This window comes from Stigmatopora argus, chromosome 12 (assembly GCF_051989625.1).
Source record: "Stigmatopora argus isolate UIUO_Sarg chromosome 12, RoL_Sarg_1.0, whole genome shotgun sequence".
In the NCBI taxonomy this organism is placed as follows: domain Eukaryota; kingdom Metazoa; phylum Chordata; class Actinopteri; order Syngnathiformes; family Syngnathidae; genus Stigmatopora; species Stigmatopora argus.
The window spans coordinates 17,657,390-17,682,533 of NC_135398.1; the positions used below are offsets into that span (position 1 = coordinate 17,657,390).

Genomic DNA, 25,144 nt, shown 5'->3' on the forward strand with positions numbered 1-25,144 from the left:
AATTTTGACCGCATCACGGGCGAATTATTCGATCGAAATTTCCCCCGTAAGACGAGCATTCCGTATGACGAACGGTCGTATGACGAGGTACCACTGTATATATATATTGTTCGCAGTCTAGCTTTGAATGTTCTGTTGATGCCAATCTAGCGGCTGGAGTTCTTGTCAAATTAGTGTGTTTGCCATCATACTGGGTGTATTGACAAAAGAACTACATATCCCAGCATGAACCGCGCACAGGGGGAAATGAAGTCGCAGGCTGCTTACCGTAGTTGCGAGACCTGTAGAGGATGGTGTACCCTATCGACTGATTTATTTTATTTTATCATGATAACAATTTTAATATTGGTCCATATATAAGGCGCACTGGATTATAAAACGCACTGTCTATTTTTGGAGAAAATTTAAGACTTTTAAGTGCGCCTTATAGTCGTGAAAATATGATAAATGTTTCTTGAGTGAACCTAGTTGACCACTTTGGGAAAATGCTGAAGACTCACGAATGTGTGCCACACCCTTTTTAATGCACCACATACATAATATTCCACAGGGGAGCAACAGAGAGGAAACAGACAGAGGGGAAGAAGTTCCTCATTGTTGACCCGCCTGAGTCCAGTGGAGATGACAGTATCCCATACGCTAAGACTGGGGGTGGAGAGCACGTTTTGCCCGCTCTCACCTCAGACTCACTCCCTCCAATATAATGACAATAAAACAGATAATTCCTGACTAAAACAAAAACATAGACGTGCTCTTTCAGAAGCTAGATTAAATTAAAAAAGGACAAATTAAATAGACTAGACTATATTAGATTAGACTATCCACTTTTGTTAAGGGGTGTAATATTCACTTTTGCGTCAACCAATTTTCATAGAAATGTTAATTTTGTGTTTTAGGTGCTAACAACAACAAAGGTTTTCTGGTATGAGTCAAGTGATTGGGTGTTGTGGAGACATTTCTTTTTTTCATTTGAAAGGCAGAAGCCTCCTAAACATGAAAAACCAGGGCTGCAGGAGCCATATACATTAATTAATTAATTTTCTGTACCGCTTATCCTCACAAGGGTGATGAAACTTGATGATTTCATCAATTTCAAGCTCTTCTGTCGTTAGGAGTAAAGCACTTCAATACTGTCATTATTTTCTCCATTACTTGTCTCGTGTGTCTTTTAACAAAGTTAACAAGCATTAAAACCAGATTGTGTCGACCTTAAACGTCCAACTGTATTTTGGTCAAAATAGTTTCTGAAAGGTATATGCAGACAAAAATGTCAATCTTTGTCGTCATCTGTAGCATTTGTGGAGGAAAACCCACCCCACCCCTCACCCACCACACACACAAACACACACATTTATAGTTGGCTGAAATTTTGAAAGTGTTTCTATGGTTACTGCATTGTTGTGGAAAGAAAGAAATTGTCAGCTGATCACCTTCTTTCTTGATGCGTTGTTGCTTAAACAAGGTTCGAGATCGCTGAAGTACAATTCTCCTGTATATTGTTAAATACAATTGGTTAATTGTCAATTGTTAAAATACTGATTAAAAATGAGACAGACAAAACAATAAAATAAAAATCACCTTTCCTGCAGCTGCTGTGAGGGGATAAGCCCTGCTTGTGTGTTACCACCAATAACATGGCAGGCTTGCCACCAGGTGTCATCCTCCATGGAGACTATCTGGAGAATGTCGCTTCTCTTAAAAGTAATTGCTGCATCCTTGCAAGGGACAGCAGGGTCTGCACTAGGTGTATAGTCAAAGAGAGCTCTTACAAACATCTAGGAAAGGGAAATTCATTTTTATAATGTTATAGCACTGTGATGCAGATGTATCAGTTTATTGTACTTGAAACATTCATAATTGTACTTGGAAAAAGTAGACACATCAGAATGTGTTAACATATCAATGACAATTCTAGATATACTGTCAGGAACAGTTTTACAAAGGCAAATTCAAAACTCAATACTTTAATAATCATCCTCCTAGACTGTGGGATTGTGGGGGCTAGTGGGGTCGAGGGGAGTTTAGACAGGTGCTTGCCCATTGCCACACCCTTTTTAATGCACCACACACATAATATTCCACAGGGGAGCAACAGAGAGGAAACAGACAGAGGGGAAGAAGTTCCTCATTGTTGACCCGCCTGAGTCCAGTGGAGATGACAGTATCCCATACGCTAAGACTGGGGGTGGAGAGCACGTTTTGCCCGCTCTCACCTCAGTTGACAGGGGCAGCATCATGCCACCCAGCAGCCCCTGTTCAGCAGGTTCTTCTTTTGTATGGCTAGGCCTTGGTCAGACTAAAACGCTTGGTGTAAAGAAATCAACTGTGGGAGCACTTATTAGAAAATGGAAGACATACAAGACCACCGATAATCTCCCTCGATCTGGGGCTCCATGCAAGATCTCAACACGTGGCGTCAAAATGATAACAAGAACGTTGAGCAAAAATCCCAGAACCATACGGGGGTGACCTAGTGAATGACCTACAGAGAGCTGAGACCACAGTAACAAAGGCTACTATCAGTAACACAATGCAACACCAGTGACTCAAATCTTGCAGTGCCAGACGTGTCCCCCTGCTGAAGCCAGTACACATCCAGGCCCGTCTGCGGTTCGTTAGAGAGCGTTTGAGAGGATCGAGAAGAAGACTGGGAGGATGTGTTATGGTCAGATGAAGCCAAAATAGAACATTTTGGTAGAAACACAGGTTCTCATTTTTGGAGGAGAAAGAATACTGAATTGCATCCGAAGAACACCATACCCACTGTGAAGCATGGGGGTGGAAAAATCATGGTTTGGGGCTATTTTTCTGCAAAGGGACCAGGAGGACTGATCTGTGTAAAGGAAAGAATGAATGGGGCCATGTATCGAGAGATTTTGAGTGAAAATCTCCTTCCATCAGCAAGGAAATAGAAGATGAGATGTGGCTGGGTCTTTCAGCATGACAATGATCCCAAACACAGCTAGGGCAAAAAGGGAGTGGCTTCGTAAGAACCATGTCAAGGTCCTGGAGTGGCCTAGCCAGTCTTCAAATCTCGACCCCATAGAAAATCTGTGGAGGGAGTTGAAAGTCCATGTTGCTCAATGACAGCCCCAAAACATCACTGCTCTAGAGGAGATCTGCATGGAGGAATGGGCCAAAAACAGCAACAGTGTGTGAAAAGCTTGTGAAGAGTTACAGAAAATGTTTGGCCTCCGTTATTGCCAACAAAGGGTACAAAAAGTATTGAGATGAACTTTTGGTATTGACCAAATACTTATTTTCCACCATGATTTGCAAATAAATTCTTTAAAAATCAAACAATGTGATTTTCTGTTTTTTCCCCCCACATTCATGGTTGAGGTTTACCCATGTTGACAATTAACGGCCTCTGTAATCTTTTCAGGTAGGATAATTTTCACAATTGGTAGTTGACTAAATACTTATTTGCCCCACTGTATATACCATATGAAGACTTATTCACATCAAACAACAATGGAGGGAACAATAAAAATACCAAAATAGAATAGTTCATGCACTGTACCTTCTCATTGGATGTCACTTCTTGCTTTGATGAGGCCGGAATAATCGTGAAAGTAACGCCGTTCTTAGTGTGTGCCTGCACATCATTCGTCACATGTCAACAGAGTATGTTAAAAAATAGATAACTGTGTTCTTTATTTAGTTACACAAGTTGACATATTGTAAAAGTTTGCATCTGGAGGAAAGCTTAGTGTTGAGCAATACAGGGAGTGCAGAATTACAAGGCAAATGAGTATTTTGACTACACCATCCTCTTGATGCCTGTTTTCTTCCTCTGTATTACACTTTATAGGATCGATAACCCACCACAAAGTAAGCATATCAGGTGATATGAATCTCTCTAATGAGAAGGGGTGTGTTCTAATGACATTGACACACTATATTGGGGACATAGAGGGGACTTCATCCTTCTACCCCACCAGCCTCTCCATTACTGTTTATCAGGATATAGGAGAGCTTAAGAAGATCAAGGCAAGGAAGGGTACCGGTCCTGAAGGCATCAGCTCCATACTACTGAGTGACTGTGCGGATCCGTGTGCGGTCGTTTGGTCGCCGGTCTTTTGGTCGCGGTCTTTTGGTCGCGGTCTTTTGGTCGCCGGTCTTTTGGTCGCCGGTCTTTTGGTCACCGGTCTTTAGGTCGCGGTCTTTTGGTCGCGGTCTTTTGGTCGCGGTCTTTTGGTCGCCCGAACTTTTGGTCGCCCGGACTTTTGGTCACCGGTCTTTTGGTCGCGGTTTGGTCGCCCAAATGATCGGCTGCTTCCATCTACTGTCAATTTATGGTACTCGGATGATTCGCCTAAAGACGTTTCGCCGACGGACGTTTGACAGACGGACAGGTCGCCGAATGGACGTTCCACCCAACGGAGGTTTCGCCGAAAAGGGATTCGGGCGCTCGCCCCGCCCCCGGATCGTGTGTGTCCCTGTTTTTCAACCTCAGCCCGTGGGCCATATACGGCAGTTACAGATAACATTCATTTAGGAATAACAAGGGCATGTACTGCCCCCTGCTGGACATATTTCTAAATACAAGTACGTTTGGGAGTAAATAGACATGGTTTAAATCAGGGGTCTCAAACTTGCGGCCCGCGGGCCAACTGCGGCCCTCGGGACGATAATTTGCGGCCCCCGTCTTAATATGAAAGATTAATGTTCGTGCGGCCCGCAAAATTGATATGAATGACACTTGTGTTCGGAGCAATGTTCCCTCTAAGCTGCGCGCGTGCGCAATTGCGCACTACTCTCGTCTTCTCTGCGCAGTAGCAATCATATGGTGCGCAGTAAAAAAAAATCGATATATATATTTTTTTTTAATTTTTTTTTTTTAATTTTTTTTTATTTTTTTTTTTTACCCCTTTCCCCATGATGGCGCCGTTTAAGTGGCAGCCAATGGCAGTAGCTCTGTCCACTCATGTTTTTCGTGTTTCACAGCATGTTTTACATGAAAAATTAGAGGGAACATTGACATGCACCTGCTTGTGGCAGGTGTGATACTGGTGTGCACATAGCGAGCAATGATGATGTCGTGACCGGATGATTCGCCTAAAGACGTTTCGCCGACGGACGTTTGACAGACCGACAGGTCGTACTAGTATTTGTTAGTTTAATGATTAAATACAAATACTAGTATTTGTATTTAATCATTAAACGCTGTTTTCAGCTGGATTTGACCGAATTTGAGAGCATTTTGAGCCGTTTGGCGAATGGACGTCTATAGAGGTTTTTTTGCCTCCATCGCGATATCATCCAGTATTTGTATTTAATCATTAAATGCTGTTTTTGGATGGATTTGACCCGATTGCAGTCATTTTACGGCTCGGTTCTGCTACATCTGCCTGCCCAAGAGTGCTTATTCCCGGACTGCCATGCCCGCCCAAGAGTGCTTATTCCCGGGCTGCCATTGATGGTAGACGAACATTGATTTTTACTATAATTTAGACAACACCGGCGGCGGGCCGGATTAAAAATCCTAACGGGCCGTATATGGCCCGCGGGCCGAGGTTGAAAAACTTGTACACACACGATCCGGCGGGGCGAGCGTTCGAATCCCGTTTCGGCGAAACCTCCGTTCGGCCGAATGAACGTTCGGTGGAACGTCCATTCGGCGACCTGCCCGTCTGTCAAACGTCCGTCGGCGAAACGTCTTTAGGCGAATCATCCGAGTACCGATGATGTCGCTCACACTGGTACTCAGTGCGCTCAGGGAGGTTGTCTTTCTGCTCAGACCAACAAAAAATTAGAGGGAACTTTGGTTCGGAGCTGAATGAACCAATCACGGTGAGGTATACGGCTCTGGAGGGCGGGACATCAGCCGGGCTGTCCAGTGCCTCGCTCACTCACTCATTCATTCCTCCAATCAGCTGGGCGGAGGAGAAGCCGCGAGGCCGATCACTCCGCTCGGCGCGCACACTCCTCCGCTGCTCTCAGCATAGAACTGAATGAGGCGCTATGATCCATGATCCAGCCTGTGTCAGTGTCTGTAGCCATCTCCGCGATTGAAACGGAGAGCGAAAGTGCACATGCGCCACAAACCCGCGCGACTGAATGTGAAAGATCAACCCGAGACTCATTCCAAGTGGAAAAACATATTACAGAGCCCCAGAGATGTCTCTTTCAAAGCCTGCCGTGAAGAGAAAGGTCGGTGATGAGCACAGACAGTTTCAAGAAAAGTGGGGAGTGCAATATTTCTTTGTTGAACACAGGGGCACCCCGACGTGTCTCATTTACACTGAAAAAGTTGCGGTGCACAAGGAATACAATTTGAAACGTAATTGTACTACGAGACATGGTGAGGAGTACGAAAAATACCAGGGAGATGAGAGAGCCAACCAGGTTGCCAGTCTTAAAACACGTCTTCTGAGGCAACAGGATTTCTTCAAGAAGGCTACCAAAGACAGTAATGCAGCAGTCAAAGCTAGCTACGCCGTTTGTGAGTTGATTGATCCTGTGCTAAGTGATCCCAAATGGCTCATGGACTTGGCTTTTCTTGTTGATATCACACATGAGCTTAATGTACTGAACAAGAAGCTACAAGGCCAGGGGCAACTTGTCAGTGCTGCCTATGACAACGTGAGAGCATTCTGCACTAAACTTGTGTTATGGAAAGCCCAGCTCTCTCAGACAAACCTTTGCCATTTCCCAGCATGCAAGGCTCTCGTGGATGCAGGCACACCATTCAGTGGTGAGAAGTATGTTGAGGCCATTTCGAAGCTACAGGAGGAATTTGATCACAGATTTGCAGACTTCAAGACACACAAAGCCACATTTCAAATTTGTGTGGACCCCTTCTCCTTTGATGTGCAAGATGCCCCTCCTGAGCTTCAAATGGAGCTCATTGACCTGCAGTGCAACTCTGCACTCAAAGCCAAGTTCAGGGAGGTGAGTGGAGAAGCAGACAAGCTTGGGCAATTTTTGAGAGAGTTGACCCCCAGCTTCCCTGAACTTTCCCGAAGGTTCAAGCGGACCATGTGCCTTTTTGGGAGCACATACTTGTGTGAGAAGCTCTTCTCCACCTTGAACTTCAATAAGTCCAAGTACAGGTCCAGACTTACTGATGAGCATCTTCAAGCTCTACTGAGGGTCTCCACTGCTTCCCTCAAGCCAAATGTGACTATGTGAGAAGAAGCGCTGCCAGGTCTCTAGCAGCAAGGAGTAGGCAAGAGAAGCCGTGTTCAGAATATTTCATGTTCAATGTTCCATTCAAGTTCAGAAAGTTAAAGGTTAAAGAGCTGTTAATACAGACATTTGAAACGGAATAAAAATAATTCATTTTCTCTACTTAGCCAGCCAGTGTATATCTACTGTATGCTCATTAGTATTATTTGGTTTTGTATTACTGATTGATTTATTTTTTATTCATCTTTAAGTTAATTTATTTAATTCATTATTTTTTGTTAAAAAATAAAGATATTTGATAACGTTGGAATGTTTTATCAGTGCTTTTCTTGTGGAAATCCTGATGCGGCCCAGTCTCACCCAGACTCGGCCTCTAGCGGCCCCCAGGTAAATTGAGTTCGAGACCCCTGGTTTAAATGATTTAGTCAAGAGCCAGTACAAAGATAATCATTTTACTTGTTTTTTAATATTAAACACTATCAATAAGATGCCATTCAAAAAAATATTTCATTAAAAAGAAAACAAAGCAAATTCACGGTGTTTTTATTAGAGCAGTAAAAAACTTACAAATTTTGTACAAAAATTACAGATACAATACAAACTATGTACAAAAATTACAAATACAATACAAACTTACAAATTATGTACAAAAGGAATTCACAGATGGCAGTGGCAGTATTTATTTAAACAGTAAAACTTACAAATTAAGCGCAATGGCTTTTAGGTACTGTAGTTTGTTTGGAAATCGATCCGGGTTTTCATAGTCATCCGTGAGCTCTTTTTAACCGTTCATTAACAGCTGCGTATGACTTTTTGGTCTGTCTGGGCACAATACCGCCACAAGCCTGTTGTATTCGTATTTCCCAATCACTTTGCTCTAATTTGAGTTTGCTTATCAGACGAGATAAATTTGGATGGACAACTGACACTACATTGAAATGCGCGGTGCCAACCTTCAACAGAATTATTAGTGCGTGGTATTCCCAGCAAGGTCTTTGCTCTAACATTCCATAAGGGGATAACAAAACATGGACCACGTCGCCGTCGCCTTCCCCTTGGCTCACCTAGCCAACCAGGATGTCCGGTGTAAAAAAAGACAACAAGAACAACAAGACCACTTTCTACTTCCACTTTAAATCTTCATCTCAAAATGTACTGCCCCCAGCTGGACATATTTCTAAATACAAGTATGTACGTGCTGCCAATGTTTTTTTTATATTTTTTATTGTATCCTTGCGTTTAAAGTAGTAGCCATTTGCCATATTTTAGGAAATATATATTCAAAATGATTTCCTGAGAACCTTAATTCAAAGATTAGAAATATGTCCAGTACTTGTATTTAGAAATATCTCCAGTACTTGTATTTAGAAATATGTCCAGCGGGGGGCAGTCATACCCTTGTTATTGCGGGGGGCAAAAAATTTACACACACGATCCGGGGGCGAGGCGAGCGCGTGAATCCCGTTTCGGCGAAACCTCTGTTCGGCAACCTGTCCGTCTGTCAAACGTCCGTCGGCGAAACGTCTTTAGGCGAATCATCCGGTCACGCAATTTATTAAAAAGAAGACAAAGCAAGTTCACAGATGGTGTTTTTATTGAAGCAGTAAAACTTAGAAATTCTAGCAACCTTCATTCTCTCTGGGAGAAATAAGAGCACTCATTTAACACATCGGCTGCTGCCATCGACTGTCATAGGCGTCCAATGAACCTTCATTCCCTCTGGGAGAACTTGCAATGTTGAAATACTTTAGATGGTCATTTTTATCAAACAAATAAAAGTTTTAGTATACTTTTAGCCCGGAACTTTGACATTAAAATAAAAGGCAATAAGTCAAATTAATTTATTAAAAAGAAGACAAAGCAAATTTACAGACAGTGTTTTTATTGAAGCAGTAAAACTTACAAATTCTAGCGGTGAAACTTACAAATTCTGTACAAAAATTACAAATACAAACTTACAAATTATGTACAAAAGGAATTCACAGATGGGAGTTTTTATTACAAATTGTATGCAATGGCTTGCAGGTACTCTACATTGTTCGCGAATCGATCCGGGTTTCCATAGTCCTCCGGGTTCATTGGACGCCTATGACACTCAATGGCAGCAGCCGATGTTTTAAATGAGTGCTCTTATTTCTCCAAGAGAGAATGAAGGTTGCTAGAATTTGTAAGTTTTACCGCTTCAATAAAAACACCATCTGTGAATTTGCTTTGTCTTCTTTTTAATAAATTGACAGTAGATGGCAGCAGCCGATCATTTGGGCGACCAAACCGCGACCAAAAGACCGGCGACCAAAAGTCCGGGCGACCAAACGTCCGGGCGACCGAAAGACCGCGACCAAAAGACCGGCGACCAAAAGACTGTCGACGAATTGACCGTGTACCGTGCGGATCAGCTTTGAAGAGTGTTTCTGCATATTTTCAACCTCAGTCTCAGTGTGCAGAGCGTTCCTGTGGGGTTCCAGTTCCAAAGATAGTGAACGCCAGGGAGCCCAACCTCTATAACCCGATCAAGACAATGCCGAGAACATCCTGAACCACCTCAGCCCCGTGGTGAATACAGATCCGGACCCTCTGCAGTTTGCATATCATACAGGCATTGGTGTGGATGAATCAACCATCTACCTAATGCACAGGTCTCTTTCATACCTGGAGATCACAGGAAGCATGGTGAGAGTCATGTTTTTTTACCTCTCCAGTGATTTTAACACCATTCACCCTGTACTACTGACGGTAAAACTGGAAGAGGCTGGAATAAAGAACCACCTGGCAGCATGGGTCATCGACTTCCTCACAGACAGGCGCTAGTTCAATACCAACGCTCAGGAGAAGAGGAAACGTGTTTTAAGCATGCTATCAATAGAGGCTAACACAGAGCATGAAAGCAAAATGACAATAAACGCTTAATATTTTCCGCTTTAAGTTAGTTGCATGAACTACGCACCAGCACCACTATTGTGAGTTTTTATTTTCGTGATATTTTCACTTTGGTTTACAATGTTTTACCAAAACTAACAACCAAACATTGCTTAAATAGATAAAATTTGTCAGCCTTTCTTTTGAAAGTTTTGAAGTTTTCCTTCTTTTTCCTAAAAAGCATACTCCTGCTTCTGTATATATTATAAATTCCTTTTTTGCATACTTTACATACGTTTACTTCATCACTTTTCACCATCTCATCTCATTTTTTGAACCACTTTTATCCTCATTAGGGTCGTGTGGGGAGCTGGAGCCTATCCCAGCTGACTCCGGGCCAGAGGCGGGGGACACCCTGAATCGGTGGCCAGCCGATCGCAGGGCACAAGGAGATGGACAACCATGCACATTCACCCTATACCTAGGGCCAATTTAGAGTGTCCAATCAGCCTACCATGCATGTTTTTTGGAACATGTGAGGAAACCGGAGTACCCAGAGAGAAACCCACACAGGCCCGGGGAGAACTTGCAAACTCCACACAGATGGACATTACCTGGATTTGAAACCAGGACCCCAGAGCTGTGAGGCTGATGCGCTAACCACTCGGGCCACCAGGCCGCCAAGAAGAGAATATAAAATATGATTTCAAAAGTATTTTTGTTGTTCAGTTGTGCAGAAAAAAAGTGGCCACCAATTATGCCAAAAATTATCGAGTTGTGAAAGGCTAAACAATTGAAGCGCACCAAGATGGCACACAATCTTCTGCATTGCAAAGTGGTGGCAAGGCTTCGACCTCGGCGGTTATCTATAAGCCTTATAAAGCGTGATTTATGGACTGGTGTGTGTGTGTGAGAGTATGTTAAGATTTGGTCGCTATGTTTGTCCAAACCGTTCAACGTAAAGAGTTGAAATTTTTTATGGTGGCCAAAAACGGCTGTCGGATCCTAATAGACTAGTGATTGCATTTCTTCACCTTCTCTAAGTGTGAAAACTCAATCTATTATTTGTTAAACACCCATTTTTCAAAAGAGATTTTTTTAAATTGCGTAACAACTGTCTTTTGGTTCTAAACAAGCTAAACTAAACTGCTTATACTTACTTACTTACTTTACTTATAAAGTAAGTGTGTAGAGCTGGGCGATAAAACGATAACGCTAATTATCGAGAAATAATTTTGGCCAACAATAATCATAAAAACCTTCGGTAAAAAAATGATAATTTTAAACTGCAATTCCCGCACTATCCAACCACAACAACGAACTGGGGTGCTGTTGTGGCATGAATGCTAGTTCCAGACCAACGCTCAGGAGAAGAAGAGGATGATAAAAAAATGTTTTTAGCTTGGTTGGTAATAAAGGCTAACAGGGAGCATGACTACAAAAGGACAACAACACAGGCAAAATGAGCGATTATTAGATGCAGGACAACACAGATACTTTCCAATAAGAGATCTAAGGAAATTCTTCTTGGTGTTTTCTTTCTTATTTTAAATGCCTTATAAATACCTGTGCAAAAGAGCAGACTTGTTGAAAATGTTCTTAACCCACTCTCCTCATTTGAGGACAGCCTGTAATATTTGTCTTAGTACTTGATATCAAGGTATTTCCCCTTTTTTATCTAAGTGGTCTGAAAATGTTGCAAAAATCCAAAACTTGTTATCTTGGGTTAAAATGGGGGTAATTTCTATCCAACGTTTTTATTTCATTTGTTTTGTAAATGGCCACGTGTTTATGTTTCTTTTTGCAAGGCTGAAAACAATCTGCTTGCCAATGGTGATGACTTCAGTTGATTATTTTATTTATTTCATAATGCACAGCAACTTTTGGTTTGAAGGGAAATTTATAAAAAATAAAGACGCCTGTCAAGATTTCTGCAGATGTTATTCTTTACTTTTTATAGTTTATGGAGGGAGTTGTCTTATCTTTATTGTTCAACAGAACAACAAAAATACCTTTTAAAATCATCATATTTCATATCATCTTCTGATAAGGGAAGGTAACACAGTTACTTTCATATTTGAATGAGGAAAATAATTTATTTACTTATTCACAGAAGTTTGAAATTTGAAACAAAAAAGATGTGATAGTTATCATGATAATTATCGATAAACTGATATTTTTTTATTGTGATAATTTTTTTGTCTTGTCGCCTAGCTCTAGCTCCATCACACACATCCAAGTATTCCTTAGTGTGGCTGGCAAAAAAGTGCCTACAGGAAGAAAATTTAATGACATGGCGTCTTTGTTCACCTGATCTTGTGGTCACTCATCAAATGTAACATTTGCAAGGGGAAAAACAGTACTGTCTTCCTTCACCTTTTCATGGCTTCAGTCTGTTGCAGTATTTTTATATTAAATATCCAAATAAAAAATGTTCATATAAATGGTAAAATTCACGCCGAAAATGGCCAGGAGAAACAGGAAAGGTGGATTATTCCAGAAGTCCAAGCTCCAGGTGACCTTAAGGCAGATCTCGTCACTCTTATCCGAAAATAGGCTGAGAGTCTCAGGGTAGCAGAGCTGAGGTGGATTGTCCAAAGTGCGAGCTCTGGGGATCTCACAGCAGATGCCATCGCCCTTATCCAAAAATAGAGCGCTCTGGGAGGACTGGATGGTTGGGGGTCTAAGTTGGAGTAAACCTCTCAATAACCTACGCGCTAAATCATCTTCAATTCACCTTAATCATACTGCACAGGTCTCTCATTTTTTTGGAATTAAGATCAAAGACAGCAGAGCTATTGTCAGAGGTGAATATAATATAATTTATGCATTTGATACATTTATATTCCATTCATAAATATTAATACATTACAGTATCCCCGATGAGTGATCACCTTATGGTGGTGGTGGGGTTTGTGGGTCCCAGTGATCCTTGGAGCTATGTTGTCTGGGGCCTTGTGCCCCTGGTAGGGTCACCCATGGCAAACTGGTCTGAGGCGAGAGACCAGACAAAGCATGGCTAAGAAGATCTCTTATGATGAAAAGGAACAATGAACTACGGATTCCCTCGCTCGGACCCTCGCGGGTCACCAGGGCCCAACTCTGGAGCCAGGCCGGGAGGAGGGGCACAATGTTCAAGCATAAGGGTGTCCATATGTGCACTTGGGATCAGGTCACCCTAAGCTGCAGTTCGATGACCGACTTTGTGGTCGTGTCATCGGACATGTGGCCGCATGTCTCGGACACTAGGGTAAAGAGAGGGGCGGAGCTGTCAACTGATCACCACCTGGTGGTGAGTTGGCTCCGATGGTGCGGGCGGATGCCCTTGTGGCCCGGGAGACCCAAACGTTTCATGAGGGTCTGCTGGGAATGCCTGGTGGAGTCCCATGCCAGAAAGACTTTCAATTCCCACCTCCAACAGAGCTCCTCACATGTCCGGAAGGAGGCGGGGGACATTTAATCAGAGGGAACCATGGTCCGCACTTCTATTGCTGAGCCGCCAGGCCGCCAGACCGAAGCTGCGGCCACAAGGTGATCAGTTTCTGGGGTGGCAGGAATCCCAGAACCTGCTGGTGGACACTTGCGATAAAGGATGCCCTCAGACTGAAAAAGGAGTCGTATCAGGCCGTTTTGGCTCACAGGACTCTGGAGGCAGCTGATTGGGTACAGGGTGGCCAAGTAGCATGCGGCTCTGGTTGTCTCTGAGACAAAACCTCGGCCATGAGAGGAGTTCGGTGAGGCCATGGAGAATGGCTTTTTGTGTCTATCCTGAGCAAGTATCATCATTTTATGCCAGAAGACTTTTGACAGGACTATCTGTATTCCCTGAACTGAGAAATGAAATGACCGGAATAAAGGAAAATCCTCACAGGTGTTACCCAATGACCCATTGTGAATTTGAGGTATGATGGCATCAACAAATACCCAAAAACTCCTCAATATTTATTTTAAGTAAACACTGCAGTTTTTAAGGGACAGAAAAGAAGTACGACTAACCAGGAGAGGAAGAATTTCTTTTGGCTTCTTGTGCTCCATTGAGATGCCATTGACTTCTTTTAGTTCATCTCCTTCATGAATCAGGCCTTAAGAGTGAAACATGTATTCATGAACTGAAGTATACTCGGAAGCTCCAAATGTATTCTTGTTTTGACCACATAAAAATGCCTTAGAAATCCGTGACCGAATGATTCGCCTAAAGACGTTTCGCCGACGGACGTTTGACAGACGGACAGGTCGCCGAATGGACGTTCCCCCGAACGTTCATTCGACCGAACGGCCGGTCGGCCGAATGAACGTTCGGCCGAAAGGAGGTTTCGCCGAAACGGGATTCGCGCGCTCGCCCCGCCCCCGGATCGTGTGTGTACATGTTTTTCAACCTCGGCCCGCGGGCCATATACAGATAACATTCATTTAGGAATAACAAGGGCATGTACTGCCCCCCGCAATAACAAGGGCATGTACTGCCCCCCGCTGTACATATTTCTAAATACAAGTACGTACTACACTAATATGTGCTGCCATTTTTTTTATTTTATCCTTGTGTTTAAAGTAGTAGCCATTTGGAGATCACGCAGAACAGTACGTGACAGAAGAAATAGAGAAAATAAAGTAATAGTAAACTTACACCAGCATAGAAAACGTTGAGATTAATCTTTGAATGAAGGTTCTCAGCAAATCATTTTGAATATATATTTCCTCAAATATGGCAAATGGCTACTACTTTAAACGCAAGGATAAAATAAAAAATATAAAAAAACATTGGCAGCACGTAAGTACTTGTATATAGAAATACGTCCAGCGGGGGGCAGTACATTTTGAGATGAAGATTTAAAGTGGAAGTAGAAAGTGGTCTTGTTGTTCTTGTTGTCTTTTTTTTACACCGGACATCCTGGTTGGCTAGGTGAGCCAAGGGGAAGGCGACGGCGACGCAGTCCATGTTTTGCTATCCCCTTATGGAATGTTAGAGAAAAGACCTTGCTGGGAATACCACGCACTAATAATTCTGTTGAAGGTTGGCACCGCGCATTTCAATGTAGAGTGTCAGTTGTCCATCCAAATTTATCTCGTCTGATAAGCAAACTCAAATTAAAGCAAATTGATTGGGAAATACGAATACAACAGGCTTGTGGCGGTATTATGCCCAGACAGACCAAAAAGTCATACGCAATTGTTAACGAACGGTTAAAAAAAGCTCACGGATGACTATGAAAACCCGGATCGATTTCCAAACAAACTACAGTACCTAGAAGCCATTGTGCTTAATTTTTAAGTTTTAATGTTTTAATAAAAACTGCCACTGCCATCTGTGAATTCCCTTTGTACATAATTAGTTTTTATTGTATTTGTAATTTTTTTACATAGTTTGTATTGTATTTCTAATTTTTGTACAAAATTTGTACGTTTTTTACTGCTTTAATAAAAACACCATCTGTGAATTTGCTTTGTCTTCTTTTTAATAAAATCATTTTTGAATGGCATCTTATTGATAATGTGTTTAATATTAAAAAGCAAGTAAAATCATTATCTTTGTACTGGCTCTTGACTAATTCATTTAAACCATGTCTATTTACTCCCAAACGTACTTGTATTTATAAATATGTCCAGCGGGGGGCAGTACATGCCCTTGTTATTCCTAAATGCGGGCTGAGGTTGAAAACTTGTATACACACGATCCGGGGGCGGGGCGAGCGCGCGAATCCCGTTTCGGCGAAACCTCCTTCCGGCCGAACGTTTGACAGACGGACAGGTCGCCGAATGGACGTTCCACCGAACGTTCATTCGGCCGAACGCCAAGTCGGCCGAATGAACGTTCGGTGGAACGTCCATTCGGCGACCTGTCCGTCTGTCAAACATCCGTCGGCGAAACGTCTTTAGGCGAATCATCCGAGTACCTCAGAAATCATTGGAATATTTGGAAGTTAAAGCATTAAAATACTTCATTCTGATATTTAAGAATTTTGTTCTTCCCTTCTGAACAATGTGAGTAAAGAACTTGTTTTCTGAGGTCACTAGAAGATTGTTCTCAGTGATTTTCCTTTGAGGAAAGAGGCTCTGAAGTTTCGAATATATATCGTTTCATGCTTAAGACACGGTAGGCCGACATGGGAGTGTGCCATGTTTGAAGTGTGTTATCTGTGTAGTTCTTATTTGATCGCTATCCCATTTTTGCTATTGTTTAGTACAATTAAATCATAGTGAAATCTTGCCTCCTGCTATTTTTATGGGTAATCTTTTCTCCTTGGAAATTGATGTAGCAAAGTTTGAACAAATTCAATTAAATATTCAAAACTGTGAAGTCAGGTTTGACTGCTAAAAAAATACAGTAATCCCTCAAAAATTGCGGTTAATGGAGACCAGACATGGTTGCGATAAACGAAAAACCCATTATAACTACCACAATACATGTTTTCGTGTCTAAACAGAAGTACAGTGGTACCTCGTCATACGACCGCTCGTCATACAAAATTATCGTCTTACGGCGGAAATTTCGATCGAATAATTCGCCCGTCATGCGATCAAAATTTCGTGATGCGACCAAGCCAGGTCTTTTTTGCATATCTTTCGTGTATAACAATGTTTACGAGCACGGAACGATTAATTCAGACGAGTTTCTCCTAAGACCAGGAAACGCACAACGCGCATGCGCGGGCAAAAAGAGGGCTTTCTGGGTAATGAAGTATACTCGTGCACACAACACCCATAGGAAATGGCAACCTTTCTCAGAATAAAACTTCATTACCCACAATCAATACGTGGGTAAGCTCAACTATTGTATTTCCTGTTATTCTTTCTAAGGAAAGAAGCTCCCGCGATCGTTCTTTAAAGACTATTTCTCGTTGGAAGGTGTTCGTGCGTTATCCTATTGTGAGGACATTTGTGTGCATCATTTTGGGAATTTTTTGAAGGCAATACAACAGCAAACAGTCCATCGATAGCGAACGTGAGGGTGGAGGCGTGGCAAACCGCCAACCCGGAAAACGAAGGTAACAAAAGATTACAACAAAATTAGAACTCAGTTTTGTGTAAAGTTACATTAAACGTATGTTTGAGTGTCTGTATATATTAATCCAAGTTAATTTAAATTTGTTTGTTCCATTTATGAGTGCGTTGTCGTGGAAAAAAAAACATTCATTTCAATGGAAAACGTCCGCTCCAGGTACGAGAATCTCGTCATACGAGCTCAGTTCCGGAACGGATTAAGCTCGTATCTCGAGGTACCACTGTACAAGTACAATTATCGAAAAGTGTATAATTGTTAAATATTACAGCTATAAGCATGTCAAAAGACTGTATTGTATTAGTATCTAAATTATTTAGATATTTAGACTATATATATATATATATATGTATATATATATATATATATATATATATATATATATATATATTAAAAAATGTAACTACCGTATTTTCACACCTAGAAAATGCACCGCTTGAAAGGGTGCAGTCTCAGTTGCGCGTGTATTTTCAGTTTTTTGCCCATAGACAAGGCGCTTTGGCCTAAAGGGCGCTAGCTAATACTAATCAGATCCTCTTCATTTAGCATTTATGACATCAAAGGAGTGCCATTTTCACAATCGGTGGCCATCCGATTACAGGGCACAAATGTCGCACACACACCCATACCTAGGGACAATTTTAGAGTGTCCAATCAGCCTACTATGCATGTTTTTGGCATCTGGGAGGAAACCTGACTACCCGGAGGAAACCCATGCAGGCTCGGGGAGAACATGCATACTCCACACAGGTGAACGTGACCTGGATTTGAACCCAGAGCTGTGAGGCCAACGCTAACCATTCGCGCCACAGGGCCGCACGCAACGAATGGTTTATTTGATCATTTTGTTTGACCAAAGCCCCTGTGCAACACCTTTTACAGCCCTTAAAATAGATTACACCCTTGGCACTCGCCCACGTTCCTCATAGCAAACTCAGGTTATCGGAAGTTATGAATCTCAATGTTGGTACTATATAAGCTCACAGTTTCCCTGACTTTTTCTATTACTTCTACTACAACCCTATCTTCTCTTAGCAGCAGGTGTGTCATATTGCATTATATTAGTTCCAATATGTCAGTCTGACCGGCTATAGGAAGAGCAGTAAGAGAACTTGTGTCATTCCGACTCATGCTGGGCTTCACAAACACACAGAGTGACTTTGGAACTTAACTCACAACCAAGTAGAAATAAAAAAATTGAGGCTCCACTGTGAAACATATTTACACTTTCAGAAAGTTAAAGTGCTTGGGCTTACCACTCTTGTGGGCAGCTCCTCCTCGCATGACCCTTGCCACAACAATCGCCCCTGTAGATTGATCCCTTTTAATTGTGGCACCCTAGGATTTTTACATGTCAAGAATCAGATACAGTAAGTACAACAATGGATTGTGAAAAGAATATGTTGAGGTTCTAGAAAGTGACTTAATTCCATCGAAGGGTGTATGTATCAAAATGGTCCTATATTGACGAGACATTCCCAAACAATTCCACAATGAGCCAAGGGTGCAGGATTAAATTCTAACTGAAGTAGCATAGACAGTTTGATCAGTGAGGTTTAGGCTTAGCAGCACCTAACTGTAATCAACTAATTTCGCTTGTAAAATAACAGATTAGTAAAAAGGCCTGTTCTTCATTGATTGGAAGAAAATCCAGCAACCACTTGGTCCTTTGTGGAAAATGTTTGACACCTATGATTTCAAAACTGGGTACATGTATTCATTCATTCATTTGGTGGATGCTATCCCAGCTGACTTCAGGCGAAAGGCAGGCTAAACCCTAGGTGGGAATAGTCGCCAGTCAGTTGTGGGGCACACATACAGACAGAGAACCATTCACTCTCAGAACCACAAGAGAGTCTAGCAAAAGAATCAAAGCACCGTCAGGTTTGTAAATTTATTCATCTGATAATCAAGCTCATGTCATTCTGCTTATCCGAGGATCGGTTGCAGGGGCAACAGCTTCAGCAGGGAAGTCCAAAATTCCCTCTTCCTGGCTATTTCATCCAGCTCTTTTAGGAGGATCCCAAGGCATAACTGTGACAGCCAGGAGATATAGTGCCCCAGCATGTCCTGGGTCTGCCCCGTGGCATCCTACCATTGAGATTTGCCCAGTCCACCTCAGGAAGGATCCTAATCCGATGTCCGAGCCACCTAATCTGGCAAATCTAAATATTGTTTTGCCGAAATTTTACCAGCACATGAAATGTCCAACAGGAGAGGATAAAACTATTGATCATGCTTACTCTAACATCAAAGGTGCATACAGAGCCATACCACTGTTGTTCTTGGTCGCAGCATACACCCCCCTCAGCCGGCAAGCAAAGCCCCAAAGGCAAACCATTACTACTTGGCCTGACGACACGCTACTCGACTCCAAGACTGCTTTGAAGAGACACAGTGGGAAACTTTCCACCATTAGGACCTGGGCACATTCACAGACACAGTACTGTCTTACATCAAGTACTGCATGGCTACGGTCACTGGGGAGAAGACCATCCAGTCGTACTCAAACCAGAAACCGTGGATGAGCAGCCCGGTCCGATCACTCCTCCGGGCCCGTGATGCAGCCTTCAGAACCAGTGACAGGGCACTCTACAGCGCAGCTCGCACCAATGTGAGAGGCATCAAGGCTGCCAAAGCAGACTAGCAGGAGAAGACAGGAGGGGAACTCGACAAAACCCATTGCGGCAGCGCATACAACTACAAGTGCCACCCAGTTAATTACAAATCTAACTTTTGGCAGGTTCGCACGCTTTCATTGTTTTATTCAAACCCGTAAGTAAGTGATCACTTGTGACCTCGTATACATTTCAAGATGAGCAGATAAATGCTTTTATGTTATAGTTATTTGAAATCACCGTGAGCCACTCTAAATCCTGAGCGACCAACAACCATCAAAAACGATCATCCACATGGCTAGAAGCACCAAAAAATGAGCAACACCGGTCAAATTGTGGAACTCGTATGGTAGCTTGAAGGACAAAATCATATTAAGTTAAATTTTAATGGGAACATTAAAGCATTTATAAAACAGGAGATGACATTTTAACCACCTCGGTGACTTCAATCCCAGAGATAGGAGAATCCACCTCAGATTCCACATGCTCCGCTTACTCATGGGATGTCGAGTGTTCAATGCAGAGTGGCTTCAAAGAGTATAATATTAGCCGGCACTTGGCTACAAAGCATGCTAACTATGCTAGCAAGTTGTCAACAAAAGAGAGGGAAGCTGCTGATCAGAAGGTGGTAGGTAATTTAAAGACTCAACAAAGTTTTATTCATCGTCAGACTGCCATTCAAGAGTGAAGTAGCAAGGCTAGTTTTATGCTTTCATTCAAAATAGCAAAGGCCAGCAAGACACTGTCTGAGGGCGAGTTTTTAAAAGAATGTATGGTGGAGACAGCAGGTATTTTGTGCTCGGAGACCAAAGACAAATTTAAGAAAATCAGTTTATCACCGCGGACAGTGACTCAGCGTGTGGAACTAATAGATGAAGATATCAAGAGCAAAAAGATGGAGTCATTCACATTGTATTCTTTAGCGCTGGATGAAAGCAATGATGTCAAAGACACTGCTCAGCTCCTCATTTTCATCTGAGGTATCAATGACAATTTTACGTCTTTAGCAAGACGTCAAGGTGAGGTTACAAGGAATAGGACGCAATTGCAGGGAAGCAGGCGAGGACAGGGATAGTGCTCATACCAAAGCTTAAATAACTTAGGCAGGATCTTAGAAAATAACAAAGACTTAGAAATCAAATCACAAAACCAAACCTGACTAGGGAAAACACGGAGAATCGGGGAACGAGGTAAAGGGAAATAACGCAAACGATCCAACCAGTGACATGATAATCAGTGGGGTTTAAATAAACCAAACAGGAACTAATTCTAAATGATGCGCAGAGGAGATTGGCATGTTTTTGGAGCAACTGGGATGGCTGATGAATTTCCTGAGCTGAGCAAAGAGAGTTGGTTTTGTGATTTTATGTTCGCTACGGACGTATTTTCACACTTAAATGAGCTCAACAAAAAACTGCAGGGGAATGATCTGTTTGTGCAAGACTTGTACACAAACGTGAAAGCCTTCAAATCCAAGCTGGCTTTATTCTCTAGGCAAATTTTGAACAAGGCATTGACTCATCCTACACTAGCCACACTGAAAGAGGCCGGAGCAAAAGTGAAGAAATACAGAGAGTTACTGGATGCACTGCACAGATAATTTTGCCGTCGGTTCTCGGATTTCGAAAAAAAATTGACAAGTGACTTCAGTTGGTGGCCTGTCCTCTGTCATAAGACCCCGAAAGTGCCCCAGAGGAGCTGCAGAAGTTAATTTATCTAAAACTCATTGACTTTTATGCTTCACTCAACAAAGCAGCGTTTCCAAGGCTGCAAAGGACTGCGCAGATGATGCTGGCGTTGTTCGGCTCGACCTACGTGTGTGAACAGACCTTCAGCACCATGAACATCAAAAAAGTCAGCCACAGATCCAAGTTAACAGACCAACACCTCAGATCCATTCTGAGGATCGCCACACCAAAACTAAATCCAGACTTTGATGAGCTGGCTAAAAAATGAGACTAACATTACTGTTCCCATTAAAAATAAGTGTCTACGTGATGCGCACATTCTCAAAATAAACAGTTCGCACTGATCAAAAATCATTCTGCCCCACAGACTGACTTGCTGCCACTATTTTGTCTGTAGGACAAGAGAACTTTCCGTTCTTTAAAATAGAAATGGTTAGTAATTTAAAAAAGGAACATTTTATTCATTTGATGTTTTGTTTTAATGCTTATTTTCATTTTCATTTGAAATTAAAGCACACGTTTTCTCTATACCCCAAGATGTGTATTTCTTTTCCAATGCAATCCATCCATCTGCTCCTGGTCCGGCTCCTTTGTCAAATGTTAGAACCCATTGTGGCCCACGGATTAAAAAGTTTGCCCACCCCTGTCCTAAATCAAGGTCAGCAGTGCCTCATCCCCACTATAAGCAGTGTTGATGGTGAAGCGCTTTTCCCTCCTGAGACATCGGATGGTGGACTACAATTTCCTTTAGGTTGAGAGGCAGTCATTCTCCATGGCCTCGCCGAACCCCTTCCATGTCCGGATTTTTGCCCCAGAAACCACCAGAGCCGCGTACTGTTTGGTGAGCCAGTACATATCAGCTGGCTCCAGAGTCCTGCGGGCCAAAAAGGCTTGGTTGGATTCCTACCGACATACGTTACCGCCGGTGTCCACCAGCGGGTTCAGGGATTGCCACCACAATAGGCACCGACAACCTTGTGTAACAATATAGTCACATGATCACACAGAGGTTTTGCAGCACACAATAAATAAGCTGGCATCTTTAAAGCGCCATAAAAAATAACCATTCTCCCAGTTTTTGTTTGGCACCAATAGACCACGGAAAATCTGAGATGTTTGATTGATTAATTCTTCATTTGTACCGTGCATCATAGTAAGGGTTGCTGGAGCCTATCCCAACTGACTTCGGGTGGAAGGTGGACTACACACTAGACTGGTCGGCAGTCAGCCGCAGGGCAGAGAGACAGACAGCCATTTGCACCCACAATCATACCACTACCAAGTGGATATCGATCCCGCGCTTACTCGCACCAAAGTCAGACAAGTGTACCCCTACACCATCAGGTGGCCCGATTTGGTATCATTGTGAAAAATATTTTTTGGCAGTCCGCCAGATGAGTGGTTAGCATGTCGGCCTCAGAGCTCTGGAGTGGAGGGTTTGATCCCAGGTGGGTCCTCACTGTATGACGTTTTCCTGTTCTAGCCGGGCTTGTGTGGGTATTCTCTGGGTACTCTGGTTTCCTCTCATATTCCAAAAACATGCAAGATAGACTGGTTGAACAGTCTAAATTGCCCGTAAGTATGAGTGTGAGCATGAATGCTTGTCCGTCCCCTTGCACGCTGCAATTGGCTGGCCACCAATTCAGGATGTCCCCCGCCTGGAACCCCAAGTCAGCTGGGATAGACTCCAGTACCCCCTGCGATCCTTTTGAGTGGTAAGTGGTTCAGAAAAATGAATGAATGAAAATATTATATCTCCCCAAAAATATTAATGTTCTTGGGATGTGTGATATAAAAAGAAATGCTTCTATATTTTAAATTTAGAGCTGGGCGATATGAAACAAAATTGGTAGTACAATAAAAAATATTAAAGTAACTATGTTACCTTACTTTATAAGAAAAAAGAATATGATTTTAAATAATATTTTTGTTGTTCTGTTGTGCAAAAAAGTTAAGGCAACTCCCTCCTTACACTATGAAAAGTTAATAATAAAATCAGCAGATTCAATGACAACCGTGAATAAATGGCTTGAAAAATCCCAACTACACATAAATACTACTTCTCAGAGAGCGACAAATTACAGTGACTCCAACGTTTTTGTCCAAGGAAAAACAATCAATGTAGTTCAAGAATTTAAATAACTAGGAATCAATCTTGACTTTCAACTTGCCTTTAAACTACAGATAAAAAAACATGCTAAATAAAATTAAACTCAATTTGTCCAATTTTAGGTTCATTAGAAACAATCCAACACGAGTCAGCAAAATTATATTTTGACACAATGATCATATCACACATGACTTACTGGCTAACAAGTTGGTCACCGGCCTGCATAACAACACGAAAACTAATTGTAACCATTTATAAGCAAGCTTTGAAAGTATTGGACAGAAAGCCAAAAACACACCACCATTGTCAGATATAAAAATTAAAAATCAAAAAACACTAATACCTGAACTGGAACAATACAGACGCTCCCCTACTTACGAACGCAATTGGTTCCGAGCGATTGTTCATAAGTTGAATTTGTTTGCAAGTTGATTCAGTGCTATATTTTGTATTATAATTTATGTTTAAGGCCGATATAAGTATATTGAAGGTTTATATAAGTGCATTTGTATGTTTAAGGCTTGTATAAGTAACACGCATTGGTTTGTACTGAAAAAAAACATTTAATAAAATGGAGAGAATATGTACAGTACTGTAGAGAGAGAGAGAGATTTATGTATTAGAAACTGGCCAAAAGAAGCGATCTAACGACGATTGCACATTTTTCTTCTTTTTTTCATCATAAATGATGCGGTAGCACTGTATGGCATCATTCAATTGATTTGCAAACTTTGTGCAACGTTCAATATTTGGGTCCTGCTGCTCGATCTTTCTGTTTATAAATGGTACTGACGGTCAAACGATTCAATGCCCGTGAAACGCTCACCACTCTCACGCGCATCAAGCTTCGTTATTATTGCCACTCGTTTCAAATGAAATGGCTTGCCTCTTCCTTGCAACTCCCTCAATAGAAGCCTTTAGCTTTTTACCAACCATTTTCAATATTGGATGCATGAGATATTTAATGATACAAATGAAAAAGGTTCTTTGCACACTGGAGATACATTCACGCACTTCCGCATTGCAACGAAGAAGGTAGATGCTGGGTGAGCTGAGCTCTCACAGCGCCAGGCGTCGGTATTAGCGGCGGAAAGAAGTACTACTCCGAAAAAGGCGCAAAATACAAAATTGGACTTGCGAACATTTTTGGACTTAAACGCAATTTGCAGACATGTTCGTATGTACCGTTGTTCGTAAGTTGAATGTTCGTAAGTAGGGGAGCGTCTGTACTGTTAAATATGCAGATGCCACCTTAGTTTACAAAATCTTCCAACACAAAGCTCCTCCTCCACTACAAGATTTTGTACAAAAAAGTTCCAACATATCAACAAGGGCTGGCTCTAGAGGTGACTGTGTAGTTCCCTTCAAAAAGATTGCTTTCAGCTAAAGCACCTTCTCTATCCATGCCACAATAACTGCAACTCAATACCAATTGACATACGTGAACTATCGTCTCTGAACGGCTTCGCCAATCATCTTAAAGCGTGGTTATGAGACAAACAAAATTGCGATCACAACCCTGTTTAAAACTGTTCTACGTCTGTATATGTGTGTCTAGTATGTGTCATCGTTTATCTTCAACCTACACAAGGGACTAAATAAATCAAATTTTGACAGGCGTCTTCACTTTTATAAATTTACCTTCAAACAAAAATAAATAAAATATTCAACTGAAGACCACGTCATTTGCAAGCAGACTATGTTCAGCATCACAAAAAGAAACAGTGTCAATTTACCTCAC

General features: G+C 42.0%; 1 protein-coding gene across 5 annotated transcripts in view; it reads right to left on the reverse strand.

The window, feature by feature from the left end:
* Window positions 1–25,144, reverse strand: part of LOC144085322 (MAGUK p55 subfamily member 7-like) — a 161,334-nt gene that overhangs the window by 80,271 nt on the left and 55,919 nt on the right. For all 5 annotated transcript variants that reach the window (XM_077614449.1, XM_077614448.1, XM_077614445.1 and 2 more), the window contains 5 exons: window positions 18,244–18,325; window positions 13,987–14,072; window positions 3,524–3,598; window positions 1,579–1,775; window positions 1,431–1,489 (listed from right to left, as the gene is read on the reverse strand). In XM_077614449.1, the coding sequence (XP_077470575.1) occupies window positions 1,431–1,489; window positions 1,579–1,775; window positions 3,524–3,598; window positions 13,987–14,072; window positions 18,244–18,325 (499 nt within the window). The remainder of the gene's footprint in view (window positions 1–1,430; window positions 1,490–1,578; window positions 1,776–3,523; window positions 3,599–13,986; window positions 14,073–18,243; window positions 18,326–25,144) is intronic.